At 44.3% G+C, this 15,819-nt stretch overlaps 1 protein-coding gene across 1 annotated transcript; it reads left to right on the top strand.

Annotated features, from left to right (window-relative positions):
* Positions 1-669: 669 nt before the first annotated feature.
* chfr (checkpoint with forkhead and ring finger domains, E3 ubiquitin protein ligase) lies at positions 670-15,741 on the top strand. Its single transcript, XM_042102048.1, has 18 exons — positions 670-980; positions 1,457-1,597; positions 2,470-2,569; positions 3,372-3,481; positions 3,820-3,873; positions 4,142-4,339; positions 5,058-5,285; positions 5,965-6,139; positions 6,993-7,147; positions 8,711-8,873; positions 9,757-9,899; positions 10,188-10,310; positions 10,429-10,512; positions 10,796-10,866; positions 10,979-11,066; positions 11,218-11,325; positions 11,630-11,702; positions 12,607-15,741. The coding sequence occupies exons 2-18, from the start codon at positions 1,486-1,488 to the stop codon at positions 12,647-12,649; spliced, it is 2,028 nt and encodes a 675-aa protein (XP_041957982.1). The 5' UTR covers positions 670-980; positions 1,457-1,485; the 3' UTR covers positions 12,650-15,741.
* Positions 15,742-15,819: the final 78 nt, after the last annotated feature.

Below are 15,819 nucleotides of genomic sequence, written 5' to 3'. Positions count from 1 at the left end.
GGCCCCATGCTGTGTTGACTCATCTTGTCCACCTGCTGCACGTCATTCCACTCCATTCACGGTGATGACACTCAGTGCTCGCAGATGATAGTAGGACGCACAAAAACAGAGAGGCATGAGATTAACCAGCCTGTCACTCTCTTATCTTAGCCAGACAGAACAGAAACCTCCATGCCCTCTGAGGGGGACTCTCCATTGAGTATGTAAGACAAGCAGAGAGGAGATGACTACTACTCCTGGACTGCCAAGGCAAATCACGGCTGTCTGTGGTATGGCAGGGTCTCGTGGTGACACTTCACCCGGGGAAACTCTGTGTCCTCTGATCTCACACTGACAGGTGACTGACTGTAAGGGAAGGTGAGGTGAAGTAGCCTAGCATACGCCATGGGAGCTCAGCATTCATAATTGTAACAGATTGTTTAGTATTTTGCTCAGGGTTTGACTACCTGGCATAGTCTATTAAGGATTGTAGTAGGCTAGCCTATTGCAAACTATATAATATATTCACACACACACATTCATACTCAATGAAACATGTGAAACTGCACACAGACGACTGACAAGTATGCCCCCCCCTCCTCCTGCTGTCTCCATTCCCACAGTCCACATCCTCCGCCCCTCTACAATCAGCTGATGTCTGTAAATACCTCTGGTTGCCAGGAAGTGTTGGGACTCGGGGCCAAGCACTGACTTGAAGGTGCTGAACATCGCCAAACAAAATAACCTAGGCTAACCAGATACACTTGCCAGCAATGAAGAACGAATCTAATTGTTTATTTCAAACAAATTGCCTTCGTTCACTTAAAAATAAGTTTGCGATTCATATGTTGCAAACTATTTAACGAATTTTGTCTTGTAGTGGATGTGGAGCTAGCAAAGAGCACAAACACTGGAGCCACGTTTAGCTTTTAAGGCAACTAACGTTAGCCTGCTAGCATAGCCACTTTGTCAGCCCCAGAAGGACCGAATAGTTTTATCTGGTAAGAGAAACAATCGACTGTAAGGAGACTTACCATACATGTGATTTCCTGTTAAGAATCGTCGTTGTGTTCATGCATGCTTGAACGTTTATATCGGGTATCAATCGATGCGAGTTAGATAGAAGCGATAATTACAAGCTAGCAAAGCACTTCCTGGCTGGCTAGCATGTTGGTGGACAGATAGCTTGTTGGTGTATTTAGTGCTGTGCAGTGTTGGAGTGATTTTCCCCTCGACTCAGCGGATGTTTCTGTGCGTAAACTATTTATCTTTGGGTAGAAGTGAAATTGGTCTTCAACATATTGTGGGGATCATCACATCGATCAAAACTACCGAGCTGGTATAGCTGACGTTCGGCAGCACTGCTGTTTATTGTCGTTCTTTTGCCAACTAGCAAGCTACACCCATGTATGTGAAACGAAAACACAATTTCTTCAACATTACAGCGATTCTAACCTCGACATCGTTTCGGTCCTAGGCGTTGTTTTACAATCAAAATCGTGGAAAATGGAAAACCAGTCTAGAAGTCAACCTTGGGGGAAGCTGATAAGTTTGGACCGAAGTTGTGATTCGGAAGTATTACTTGTCAACCGAGAATGCACCATCGGGCGAAGGAAGGGTGAGTTACATTTCTCCATCTTGATTGTCTAACGTTATGCATGGGTTTGTTTATGTTTTTGTAATTACAACGCACCAAACGCCCACCAGTATTTAACTAGTGGAAAATGTTTATAGAAACCCAATAATCCCGACTATGTTGAAATACTGGTTAAATAGCCTGTCTTTGTCATCTGCAATCCAAACTTCGCCATTCCTTTGCAGCAGTAGCTTAATCTACTTTAGACATGACAAAAGATGCTGCAGACACGGACTGCGCGAGTCTGATTGAGCCCTGTATAATCAGTTCATCTCTTGCACAATATCTTCTTTAGTTCTGTAAACTTAGACACCCACCCCCACCACACACACACTCACACACTCACACACCACCCCCCTAGTAATAATGACAAAGGCGTCTATTGAGAACATGCGTGCAGAATATTAATCAGTTTTTTTTGTATGGGTCTAGCCCAGGCAAAGGTTAGATGTCCCTGGCTCTGTCTGAGTCTGGGCCTTTTATGTCGAGATCTGTGTCTGCTTCCCAACCAGTGGGCTTTAATTCATTTGTCTGCACGCATGTTGAATGAGTTGGTGCCTCTTCAGTCCCATTCCCTCTGAATTTTAATGTAAAACCCAGGAGCACTTGAGACTACAACAGCTTTCGCATGAGTAATGCTAATAAAAAACAGTTGCATTAGCTGAGGAGAAAGTCTCAAACTCCACTTTTGGTATTTGGGGTTATTTTTAGTTAGAAGACCACAGAGAAGTGTTGTTTTGTGTTTCTGTTTAATTTTCACACAGTTAGGCATACCACTGTGCAAATGTGTTAAATTATGGTTACATTCATCCATTGGCCAAGACTTAAACTTCTCATCCTTGTTGTTTGTTTAGGCTGTGATTTGTCTTTTCCTGCAAACAAACTGGTCTCAGGAGACCACTGTAAAATTGTGCAGGATGAGCAATCAGGGAAGGTTTGGCTGGAGGATATGAGGTAAGCCCATGTTTTAGGCTCAGGATGTGCTTTATTTGTGTTTATGTGTCTGCGTGCCCCGTGGTAGAAGATTGCTGTTAAAGTTACCTGGTTTTCAGGGGTTAGATTAACATCAAACTTTGCTATAGGGCTACATGATTTGAGGAAAATATCAAATTGCGATTTTCTGACCGATATTGCGATTATGATTTGCGATATGATTTTTGAATGTCAATTAATCGATTCAGTTTATTATTCGAATGTCTCTTTAATTCGTGCCACCCCTGATTGGTGTGCATACCTAGTGCACAAGAAGCACGGCACCCCAAACCGACTGTGAAACTCACCAATCAGAATTTCTGTGCCACCAACCAGAAGTGGCATAGTCTAGGAGGATGGAATGAATATAAAAGTCAGAAATGTGACAAAATGAACTGTACACGATTATTTGTACCTTTTGCAATTAGGTAATTGCGTTGGTTCATATTGCGATTACGATTGCGATAATTGTGCAGCCCTACAATATTCACAGCATTGGCCCCTATTCTTCAATATGGCATGATTGCAACAAACAAAGATTGCAACAAAACACCCTCAGTGCAATTTGGACTATCCCAAACTATTAAGTGACATTTCTATAGGTTGAGTAACAAAATCTGCAATCTGTTCTACTTCATTCTACAGTTTCTCATAGTTGTTAATGTAAAGTATCTGTTTTTATAAATGAGCAGAAACCTAAGCAGTAACCAATAGCCTAAACACTATTTTGTTCTGTAACTTCAGAATAAAGTTTTATTTAATTAATTATTTTTCTGCCCCATAGTACAAACGGTACGGTGATCAACATGTCCAAGTTAGTGAAAAAACAAATGCACCTCCTGCAGAACGGTGACGTGATCTACTTTGTGTATAGGAAAAATGAACCAGAGCAAAGTGAGTATGACAGGCCTTGGCCTGGGCCCTTTGTTCTGTTTGTTTGTTTGTGTTTACTTGTTTGTTTTGGTCCTGCAATTTATTTACCCGTATTGCATGGCTCTTTAAATGGATGACATTTAACGGACCTTTGAGTTTCGCAAAATGTGAAGTTGCTTAATGCATAGGAAATCAGTTGCCTGTGTAATTTGCTTATGTGGCACTGGTAAACGAAAACTCTGCTACTTGTCAAGGGACATTTCAGATTTGTCCCTCCTGGTTTCATGTGGGTGTTGCATGCTTTACAAATAACAATATTCCTTCAGTTCAGCAGAATACAAACTTTTTTGTTCTTGCAGACATTGCATACATTTTTCAGTCCATGAGGCCACATCAAGCTCCCTCTCAAAATGGCAAGTATGACTTTCAGTCATTTCCATTTAGAACTGTATGGAGTAATCACTTCTTTAGACCTCTGCTTTTTTTGTTTTTATTTTGATCTACTGTTCGTTGTATTCAGCAATCATTACAATTCAATTTTAGGTTAAAGATGACCTAATTAAGTTAAATTTAATTCAACCTTCCGAATTATGGAGTCTGCTCCCAATTGATCTTGTCGAGTATAGAATTGTATAGAATTGTTTATAATATATGTTGATTTGTTCTGTGTTTACCTTGCAGACGGTGGGAAGCCAGTAGAGGCCAGACAGGAGAGGAGAGCCGAGAGCACCCCAGAGCCCCCAGCAGTGGCAGCCTCTCCTCAGCCTCCTGCCCCACAGCAGCAGCTGGCCCTGGAGGAGCCCCAGCCCTCCACCTCCACCTCTCATATGTACTGCCTCTCCCCCTCCACAGCTTCAGGACCCCAGGCTTCGGCCTCAGGTACAGTAGGCACAGCGCAGAACCCTCAACCCTCATTTCTAAAGCGTTTCTCTTTCCTTTCATGTGTTTCTCTGAGTTTCTTTTCTTATATACTTCCTACAGTCGTATGCATATGTCTTGTCAGTATTGCACACTGAGATCGTTGATGTAAGCAGTGGAAAGGAAAGTGGTTTTCAAAATTTGAGCAACCATGCAAATTAAGTCAAAGGTCTAGCTTTGGAGCATATCACAGCAGTTGGACATTTTGGGGGTATTTGTAAGATGCTCAGAGGATAATAATTTAGTGATGCTTGTGAAACTCTTTTAAGGAAGGGATGTACAAAAGCAGAACTACTGGGTGCTTTTGACTGGGGCTTGTTGAAACTATTGTTCCTGATTTTCATTTGAACCTGATGAATTGTAAGTCATCCGTACAGGCGATCAGTTACATTAGTTTAGACTACCTATAAGCCTCCTATTTGGGAAGAGCTTGCAGGCAGAAATGTGTTGCTTTGTAAAATCTGTTTCTTTTTTCACACTATGGAGCTACTTCACTTCAGTGAATACAGGTTCTTTTTATGCTTGGTGCAACCACAGACAACACTGCACCATTAAATTGTATTCACAGCACAGTAGATCACTCTTTATTTGCTGATGGTTTCTACCTGCCCCTGACTAATAGCCTAAGTTGCCTTGTCTTCACTGAACGTGAAGTAAGACTGTGTTGTGTCTCGTGTAGGTCCAGGTGAGGCTGCTTGTTTACACGCTCTCGGTGGCGAGTCCTCCTCCCCCTCCTCCTCCTCCCAGAGTCCTGCTGCTGCTGGACTGCTCTACGCTGGGGGCCCTCATGCCCACGCCAGGCCACTCACCCTCCGGGAAATGCTCCGGAGCCGTGAAGCCAGCCCGTGCTCCGCTGGGGAGGGAGAGAGCCTGGAGCCGGAGAGAAAGAAGAGGAAAACGGGCACAGGTCAGCAGTCCTCCTGTACTTGTACTGTACTGTACGGGCACAGGTCAGCAGCAGTCCTCCTGTACTTGTACTGTACTGTACGGGCACAGGTCAGCAGTCCTCCTGTACTTGTACTGTACGGGCACAGGTCAGCAGTCCTCCTGTACTTGTACTGTACTGTACGGGCACAGGTCAGCAGTCCTCCTGTACTTGTACTGTACTGTACGGGCACAGGTCAGCAGTCCTCCTGTCCTTGTACTGTACTGTACGGGCACAGGTCAGCAGTCCTCCTGTACTTGTACTGTACGGGCACAGGTCAGCAGTCCTCCTGTCCTTGTACTGTACTGTACTGTACTGGCACAGGTCAGCAGTCCTCCTGTCCTTGTACTGTACTGTACGGGCACAGGTCAGCAGTCCTCCTGTACTTGTACTGTACTGTACTGTACGGGCACAGGTCAGCAGTCCTCCTGTACTTGCTTAGACGCCTCAAGACGAAGATGCCAGCAGACATATGTACAGTAGAGTACATGTGGACTTTGTTGTCACACTGTTGTTTTGCTTTGATCCCTGACTTCCCTCCAATTGTGGGTTTTGTGTTCATTTGATTCTCTCGTTCTCTCTCTGTCTCTCTCTCTGTCTCTCTCTCTGTCTCTCTCTCTCTCTCTCTCTCTCTCTCTCTCTCTCTGTCTCTGTCTCTCAGATGGAGAGGACTTGTGTCTAGCGCCCTCTGGCTGCGGTGAGGCAGCAGTGCTGCAGAAGCAGCCTCCTGTGGTGGAGCTGCCAAGGAAGGAGAGAGCCACGGGGGCCAAAACAGACAAGATGGAGGAGTCGCTTACGTGCATCATCTGTCAGGACCTGTTGCATGACTGTGTGAGGTAAGACACGGTGATGTCCGCAGGTGATGATGCCCCATCACACTCCACACACCTCACCTGTGTAGAGCTGTTCTGTTCCTCCCCTCTAGTCCCAGTAAATGGACCAGATCTGAGTCATATTGCTCAGAAGCAGAATTTTGAGAGGATTAGTTACCCCTAGGGCCGGTTTCCCAAACATGGATTAAGCCTAGTACTAGACTAGAAGAAGACTTCAGTGAAGATTTCTTTTAGTCAAGGACCAGGCTCAATCAATGTCCAGTAAACCAGCCCTAAGTGTACTGCCAAACACAATGGCTAACAACAATGGCTAAAAACCCAATGGAAAGTGACAGGAAGATGAATCCTTCCACGTAAGATAACGGTACATTTCTAATAGTCCTGGATACTTTAGCTTTCCCTAGCACACCTAGAATTTAGTACTGAGATATTTCTCCTTCTGAGACAGACGCATGACATCTTGCCTCATTTCTGAGTCTGGATATTTCCTCAGTGCTGTGATATGTGGGTCATTTAACACTGTGAATTCCAATTAGTTTGTAATGGCGGCTCCGAGGCCAGATTGGGATGTTCACACAGCAGATGTCACACTTTGATTAGCCACTCGGCAGCATGTGCCGTCTCAATCCTGTCCAACAAGCGGTCAAACCGGTCACGGTTTCGCCAGACTTGCACTTGGCGAGCCAACGGCGGTTTCTGTTGTGCCTTTATTAAATGTTGTGCCAGCTCTATTTTTTTGTGTCTGTGTCGATAGTGTTTTAATTTGTATTCATGTATTCCAATGAATTCATGTGTTAATATTTTATCATCTTTCTTCTGTTGTGTGTGTGTGTGTGTGTGTGTGTGTGTGTGTTAGTCTCCAGCCCTGTATGCACACGTTCTGCGCGGCCTGCTACTCTGGCTGGATGGAGCGCTCCTCCCTCTGCCCCACCTGCCGCTGCCCTGTGGAGAGGATCCGCAAGAACCACATACTCAACAACCTGGTGGAGGCTTACTTGCAGCAGCACCCAGGTATGTGCACACACACACACACACACACCACAGAGTGTGTGCACACATAAGACAGCACAGTAGCAGATAGCACAGTAACCTAATGGAAGTTTATCTACAGTAGTCTCCAGGTATGAGTCATGCCACAGTTTTGATTGAATTACGTTTGTGTCCAACGTTGTACATACCAAATATGAGCTTTATACTTGTAACCAAAGCTAAGATCAGAGGAATCATATGCATGTCTTCAACATTCACATTTAAGCAAATTTGGGACATTTTCTGTTCTTCAGCAAGGAATATTCTCACATTTGAGACTTCATATGCATATCTGCAGCAGAATCCCATTAAGCACTCACGGGATGCATTGGTGTAAAATATACACACTGTCAAGGATTTAGTAGGACCTCACTGGCAGTAAATGTCCAGGTGACCCACAGACAAGGCAGTTAAGCACATACTCATTAACATGAGACTGTGAGCATGCATACAGAAGCACTGTATGTACAAACATGCTCCCTCTTACCCCAGCTGAAGAGTGCAATTTCAATTAAATTTGACTCAAAAAACTTTATTTATTCCTGAGGAGCAATTTGGTCATGCAGGCATAGTGACATATAAGACATAACACAACATATAATTAAGCAATATAGCACGAGTGAGAGTGGGGTTGGTCATGGATATTCCCACGGGTGTTGTTCGGCCGTACCACAAACTAAATAATCTGAAAACACCCCATTATTGTTTAAAAATGTTAATTTCGACATCGTTCTTACGCATCAAAACATAGTTCCCTTTTTAATAGACAGCGTCTTGGTTGCTAGGTAACCAACATTCCAGATCCCTCGTTACGGTCTTTGTGGTTTAAATGTCTTCATGAAAGAAATGTTAAAAGTCGGGCTGAAATCACATTCATATCTAGGTTTGCTGCATGCATGTTACAAGGACACTGGGCCATGTCATGTAAGGGACATGGTACTGCAAAAAAACGTAAACATAGTCTACATTGCAGAACCACTCAACTTTATTAATTTATGGTGAATAAATGTTACACTACTGTGCACAGCCTGACGTGACGATGCTAGCACGTTAGCAGCGGTTAGCTAATTATGCTAACGTTAGTTATCTACAAGTCTCCTCCAAGTGACAATTATATTATACACAATGCTGGCAATGCTGAGAGCATCCTCGTTTATCTTACTTACATTGAGTTGACTGTGTGGCTTAATCCACAGATGTGGTGAAGCACTGTTTCGTTATGGTTTGCTAAGGAGTAACCCATTGCTTGAAATAGTGGAGAGCTGGGATGAGAACATTGTGTCAAATCTTCCAATATTCCAACTCATGGAACGTCTCTCGGCCAATCAGAAACAAATAAATAGTTCCATAGAACCCAATTGTTGTATAAGACAGGATAATAAGAAAGAACAGGACCGACAGGCTGCTGTTGACATTTTCTGGTAATCGCCTGATAATCATCTGATAACAAAGCAAGGAACAGTTACAAGGAAGGTGGAGATGTACATACTGATGGCTGTGTGTGTGTGTGTGTGTGTGTGTGTGTGTGTGTGTGTCCTGCCACAGAGAAGTGCCGAAGCGAGGAGGACTTGCGGAGCATGGACATGCGCAATAAGATCACTCAGGACATGCTGCAGCCAAAGATCGAGCGCTCGTTCTCCGACGAGGAGGGCAGCTCTGACTACCTGTTTGAGCTCTCTGACAATGACAGCGACACGTCAGACATGAGGTGAGCCACCCATCAGCATTCCACTCTGTCAGCACCATAAGCCCTTACCTGCAGCTACCACTCATATCTGAACAGCTGATTACACACAAAGAACATACCTGTCAACAGGTTTACTCCGTTCAGCTTCATGCTCTTTGATATTTAAAGAGTTCATTCAGTCAGGTCATCCTGTATGGCAGAAGGAAATGTTCTTGAGTTTTGTTTGTATTGTGATATTGTATTGTAATCACCTTTTGCATCTTACCATTATCTTTAATTGGAATCAAATTACCAAAGACTTTAGTTGGGCAATACCTTGGTCAGTTGACAAGACTAGCCTATTATAGATTAACGTTTAACCAGATAATGTGGTTACGGTAGTTGTTTTGCGGCAAAATTTCAGGTGGCAATGTCTGTACATTTTGCCTTTAGTATTTACAGAACGAGAAACTGCCCTTGATAATAAATGAAAAATGGTGTGACCTGATGCCATTTTAGGGTAATGACAATGGGGTACACTGCCACCCTGCCTCCCAGTGGTGTAGTCTACGTGATACGCAGGAATACGCAGTATACTCACTTAAAAAGCATCACTATCCCAGTATACCCACTTAAAATAGGGAAGGATACGTATTAACATTTGGGATTGATCACAGTATACCCACTACAACTAACTATACTACATCTCAGTATACCCACTACAGCTAACTATACTACATCTCAGTATACCCACTACAGCTAACTATACTACATCTCAGTATACCCACTACAGCTAACTAGACTACATCTCAGTATACCCACTACAGCTAACTAGACTACATCTCTGCTGCCTCCCCAGTTTGGCTCTGACTGATGAGGGAGTCTGCCGCTTGAAATCTGATCCTGTTGTGTTGTGTGTCCACAGTCAGCCGTTCCTGACTTGTCGCCAGTGTCCAGGCTACAGGAAGGACATGAGCCATGCGTCGTGGATCACAGGCCCACCTCCGGACGAAGGGCCAGGGAAGCCCCCAGGAGAGGGACCCTCCACGTCTGCAGAGGCCTCCCCAGGTGCTGCCCTTTCTCTCCTCCCTTTCCATCTTTTCTTTTCTGTCCCACTCCACCATGAAACTCTCTTCTGTGCTGTTAGCACATACATCATCTTTCATTTCTTGAAATGGCACATTTATTACTATTCAGTGCAAAAAATAGTCCAAACGTTATTCTTTCCCCTTTGCTTAAGGACCCTCGTGAGCTGCCTAAAATATAATAGCCAATAACTAATAGCTCGACTTGTGTGTCTCTCTCTCTCTCTCTCTCTCTCTCTCTCTCTCGCTCTCGCTCTCTCTCTCTGTGTAGCCACCACAGAGCCGGAGTTCCGTTGCCCTCCCCAGGGCCCCCACGTCATCTGCACCTGCTGCCTTCAGCCAATGCCGGACCGCCGTGGAGAGCTCACCGCCCAGCAGATGTCTTCCCAGCAGTGTGAGTGGTCGTCTTGCCTGTCAGTCAAAGGCAACCAACCATTCAGAGAGTGCAGTCTTGTTTTTGTCTTGTGCCTTTGTTGGGTAGGTGTCCATGTGATTGGTCTTTGGCTCCACAGGTTTGGTGTGCCAGCGGCCGTTCTGCCACATGTACTGGGGCTGCCAGCGCTTCGGCTGTCAGGGCTGCCTAGCACGCTTCAGCGGTAAGCGCCTCGGACGATGCAACACACACACACACAAACACACACACACACACACACGAGTCGTTCCATTCTCTGTGTCCAACAAGCCTCTGAGGCAGCAGAGCTGTCAGCTGTAGAGGAAAGAAGACTTCTCTTTGTCTTTTTTGTCCCCCCTACCTCTCTTGCTCTTCTCCTCCTTTCTTGCTCTCTGTCTCTACATTTTCCTTGTGTGCAGTTACTCCAATAGTGAATCTGTCTGTGTCTGTGTGTGTGTGTGTGTGTGTGTACTCACATCTATCTGCAGAGCTCAACCTCACAGACAAATGCCTCGACGGGGTGCTGAACAGCAACAATTACGAGTCTGAAATCTTGCAGGTACCGACAGCAGTTTTCACTGCTCTGTTTGTAAATCCATAATCCAGTCGCTCAGTCTCACTCGATCTCTCACACACAGAAACAAGTGTAACTGTGGTGTTTCTGTTGGTAGAATTATCTGTCCTCGAGAGGGATGTCGTGGAAGGAGATGCTGCAGGACGGCCTGCAGGCGGCACAGCGAGGGGTCTTCCATCTGTCTGGTAGGGAGTCCACTCCTCCTGCCACCACACACATGCACACACACATGCGCGCACACACACACACACGCATGCATATACCATCTCAACACACACAAACACAGCATATGCACCAGATACATACATGTATAAAAAAAATGTGTGTCTGCTGTAGATTGCCGCATCAACGGCAGTGCCGTGTTGTGCTTCTGCTGTGGTCTGCGAGCCTTCAAGGAGCTGGCCTACAAATACAGGGAGAGCGTCCCTGCCTCTGAGCTTCCAGGTGAGCCCTCACCTCACACACTTCCGAGTCCCTATCACCCTTAGACCACCACCACCAATTGGGCTAATTGCACTGCCTGAGGGTAGGAAGCCATTACATAACACGCTGGACAGGGTTCAGCTATCAAAGGAAAACTACATGGTGTGAATATAGAGGGCTATACACAATATTTAATTGCTGCCGTTTTGAATGCCGTTGTCCTTTCATGGGTGTTCTTTCTTTAGTGTAATCCACTGGGAGGTGGAAGTTTAGTACGTGAGGATGTTTTTGCGAAGTGTCACTCATCGCTTTTCTGCCCTCTCAGCTGCTGTGACGTCGCGGCCAGACTGTTACTGGGGACGCAACTGCCGCACTCAAGTCAAAGCACACCATGCCATGTAAGCCTCTTCTCACATGAGAGCCACCCATTTTACACAATGTTGTTCTCTCAATATAGTGATTATTTTAACTTACTGTAGTTATGCATTTCACTGTAGTTTATGAACACATCTTGTGATAAAGTGAAGGTCATCCACCTTGTATTATTTTATGCTAGTCATTCACTTTGGATGCCATCAGTGGTAGGTTCTGTAGCTGATTTCTGGCAGTTAGCTTTTGTGTTTGACATTATTGTGAAAAAGGCTGGTTTAATAGATTGGCACAGTCAACGTTGTACATGGTGATAACATACTTAGACTAGCTTGGCAGTAGTTTGGCCTCGTGCTTTGGAACATTTGACTGCAAAAGTCTTTTTGATATATTTTATATTTTCATGCTACCTATGCTATGTATATCCCTACATTTCAATGTATGACCTTTTGCTTGTTAGACAAGTTGCACTTACTCAAAAACATTCAGTGGTGGTCCTGGCTGCCATACACATATTTCTCCAGCAGAGGGACCTGCTACATTGCCTTGGCAGTTTTTAGAGCCTGCTGAAAATTAATTTAGTTACTGAAACCAGCTGTAGTGAATTCTGAATGAAATGAGTTCCAATTTAATTCTACATCCCCAAATCAGAAAAAGTTGGGACATTGTGTAAATTGCAAATAAAAACAAAATGTAGTAATCTGCAAATCTCGTAAACTCATATTTAGCGGCAAAAAGGACATAGACAACATATCATATATTGAAAATGACAAATTTGACATATTTCATGGAGAACAAATGTTTTGAATTTGATACCAGCAACACGTTTCAACGTTGTCTACATCCCTTTTGCCGCTAAATATGGGTTTTCGGGACGTCCCAACTTTTTGTGTGTGTATCGTTTCTTATTTCGTGTGTGTGTTCCCTCTGCAGGAAATTCAATCACATATGTGAACAGACACGTTTTAAGAACTGATGTGTACCTGTGATGGTGTCCATTCCACTGAAGAGAGAGAAAATGCCCTTGGCTGCCAAGCAGCCCCACAGACTGTGTGCAAATGAACATGATCAGGTGAACCTCATGTCACCAAACCCACATACTTCAGATGATGGACGCTTTATCCCAGAGAGGACATCTTTTCATTAATTTACTCTAAGTACTCCACCGTACTTTACCACATTGCTTGCTTGTGAATCACTGTACTTTTTTTGTACTTTTTTTTTTCTTTTCTTTTTTGTCTTGTTATGTTAAGTATGTCGTTTGGTCATGTGGACTTTTGGGGAAGCAGCAGTTAGACCAGAAGTAGCACTTTGGAAGGCAAGTGAGCACAGAGCCTGCCAACACAGGCCAGCCACTCATTTCATTCCGCACAAGCTTCAGTGCTTAGTTTTTCTGTGTCCCTCGCATTTGAGGGCCTATATTTTACATTAGCGGAGATAGCAATCAAATCAATCTGTGTGTGAATGTGTGGTCTGTTATAGCTGAAGGGACTTGGTGTGGAGAGTGGTCAGATGCTGCCTTGCTTCTCTTAGACTTAGATGACTGTATACTCTATATATATGACTATATCCAGGCAGTTAAAAGTCTCTTAAACAGTGTAGTGCCTACCCCTGCACAGTTATGTTAGTGTAAACGGAGAAGACTGTAGGCTGTATGTGACTACAGGCCATAGTGACCGCAGTTAGCCAATGGTTTTGGAACTGAACAGGGGTGGCCCTGACTACATGGCTTTGCCGGATGCATGCCAAGTCAGGGCCAGATCCATTCCAGAATCGGAAGCTTGCTGGGATTTTATTAGTTTTGATTTCTTTTGTAAAGTGCTTAGATACTTTTGCTAGCTTTTTAGATCTTCCAGCAACTTCTCTTCATCTGCTGTAGCGCATGTAATGTTTCTTTGGAAACGCCACCTACTGGTAACTGCATGTTATGAGTGACTCCAGACACTCAAAGGACTAATGGTCAACTGCACAGGTATGTTGCCAACAGTTTCTTATGCATCTTTCGAAGAATTATTTGTGGTCAAGGTGAGCCACACTCCGAAAAAGAAATGCACTGTTATTGCACCGTCAGTCAACTTTGTTGCTGCTTCCATCTAATCTGCTTACTTTGGGAGGACAATGCAATTCTGTATTTATTTTCTCGTAGGTTAGTTTAGACAACTAAAAAATGAAAATTAGGAGGGGGAAAAAAAATCTATTTGTAGAAAATGCAACTTATTTTTCGTTTGTTTGGTGGAACGCGTAGAGGTGAGAAGCCTTGTGAGCTGTACTGAGCACGGCTTAGTGGGAGTCCATGTGATAGTTGTATAGGATTACACCTTCTACTCTGTGAGGGGATAAGAGTAATGTGTTGAAACTGTGTAGTTTTATCCAAGGCCACGGTCGCTCCGTTGTATGCTTTGCTCGAGATAATCAACTCTAAGCTGATTAATGCCGTGCATTACGGACGCTTACTCCGACCCGATGGTAATGGCCAGTGTTGGCTCTAGGTCGTGTAGAAGGCACAATGGTCGTCCATAGGAGAGGGGAGGAGATTCCTCTCTGTTTTTTTTGCATAGGCTCATAGTGTTTTTTAAGCTCACACACATAAGTCAACCTTACTCCGACACGGAGGGCAACCTAATCAGGTGCCTAATGGAGTGCGCAGGCACGACTGCGGTCAAATGTCCTGTGGGAAAGTTCACTTGAGTATTTCCGGATATCTAATGTGCCAGTGCGTATGGCGGCTACTACTACACACAAATATTATTGTGGGTTGTGGGCGGTCGGACACATTTGTGTGACGATCTTCGAAGTCCAAACCTATTGTTTTGGTGCCCTTAAGTGTGCTTGAGGGAACAGAAGAGTGACCTTCTTTTTTATAACTCTGGAAGATGTATTCTACCCTTTTTAATAATTAATGAATCAGTGGTGGCCGAGTCAGAATGCACTTCAGTGCTTTGGCTTGAGCCCGTCACCATGTTTGTCATTTATATATGGCCTTAAGGTTGATTTTTCATTTCTCCAGATATTGGACCAGGGGGTTCAGTATGCAATATATTACATGTCCTGTTATTCTATATACCTTTTCCCAACTTTGTTGCAATGACTTATTTTGTAGAATTGTGAATTTATTGTAGTATTATTTCCCAATTGGGAATGTAGGTAGTCCCCCCCGCCCCTAAAATACAAGTGTTTACATATAACATTTGATCAGTTGTGGGTTAGTCATTTGCCTCTTGGCAAGGGTGAAAGTTTGCTGTTTTGTAGTTTGCCCACAACAGTTTGGAACTGGTTTTGACCCCCCCCCCCCCCTCCAATAATCAGTATTGCACAACCGCTTATTTTGATCCAGGGACATTGACCCCCTCGAGTGCAATACGTACAGTTAAGTGCATCTTCCAGACTTGCCAATCACTGAAGAGCTATCTGTGTGTGTGTGTGCGTGTGCAGAGCCCTTGCCCCGGAACCTGCCCGCTGACGTCCAGAGGGCGGGAGAGGGCAGTTGTGGGTTTCCTGGTTTGTAGGCTCACACTAGCATTCCTGAGCGGCTCAAGACCCTGAGACGAGCCCCGGGCCAATCCCCCCCCCCCCCCCCGTGTTTTAATTGTATCCAAGCAGAGGACCTCTGCACCCTAAAGCCAACAACAGTGCAAGCCGCTGATCAGGAGTGGGTGTTAGGCCGCTTTGCCATTTTTTTTTTTTCTCAAAGGAAAACATTGTACTCCAGGGCAAATATTTACTCACTTTTGTGAGAAAGTCTGGAAAGCGCCATACAGTTCGGAGCACATAAGAACATGAGGGGGGTAGTTGAATTCTACCTCATCAAGGCTTACTACAAGTTCAAAAGGAGAACAATCCCGTCTGTACATTATGTCCAGCAGGTTTCTTTCTTTCTTTTTTGAGTAGCCAAGGACCATAGGGGGCATTTAGAGTAGCACTGTTAAAGTTGAATGCCTTTGACAGCTTTCAGTGCCTCCTGTGCATTAGCAATGCTAAAAAAAAAAATGTAACGTCAGGTAGAATCATTCTAACAAGAAAGTTATTTTCTGTTTACTGCACTAATAAACCCTTGCATTGATTAAAAGACCTGCATTTGTGTCTGTAATTCATTGCATTTTTTGAAAAATGATAATACAGGTGCATCATGTGGGCACAGCAGAAATA

This window comes from Alosa sapidissima, chromosome 8 (assembly GCF_018492685.1).
Source record: "Alosa sapidissima isolate fAloSap1 chromosome 8, fAloSap1.pri, whole genome shotgun sequence".
NCBI classification, from domain to species: domain Eukaryota; kingdom Metazoa; phylum Chordata; class Actinopteri; order Clupeiformes; family Clupeidae; genus Alosa; species Alosa sapidissima.
The sequence above is the reverse complement of the archived record's forward strand: the minus strand, read 5'-3'. Positions and strand labels throughout refer to the sequence as shown.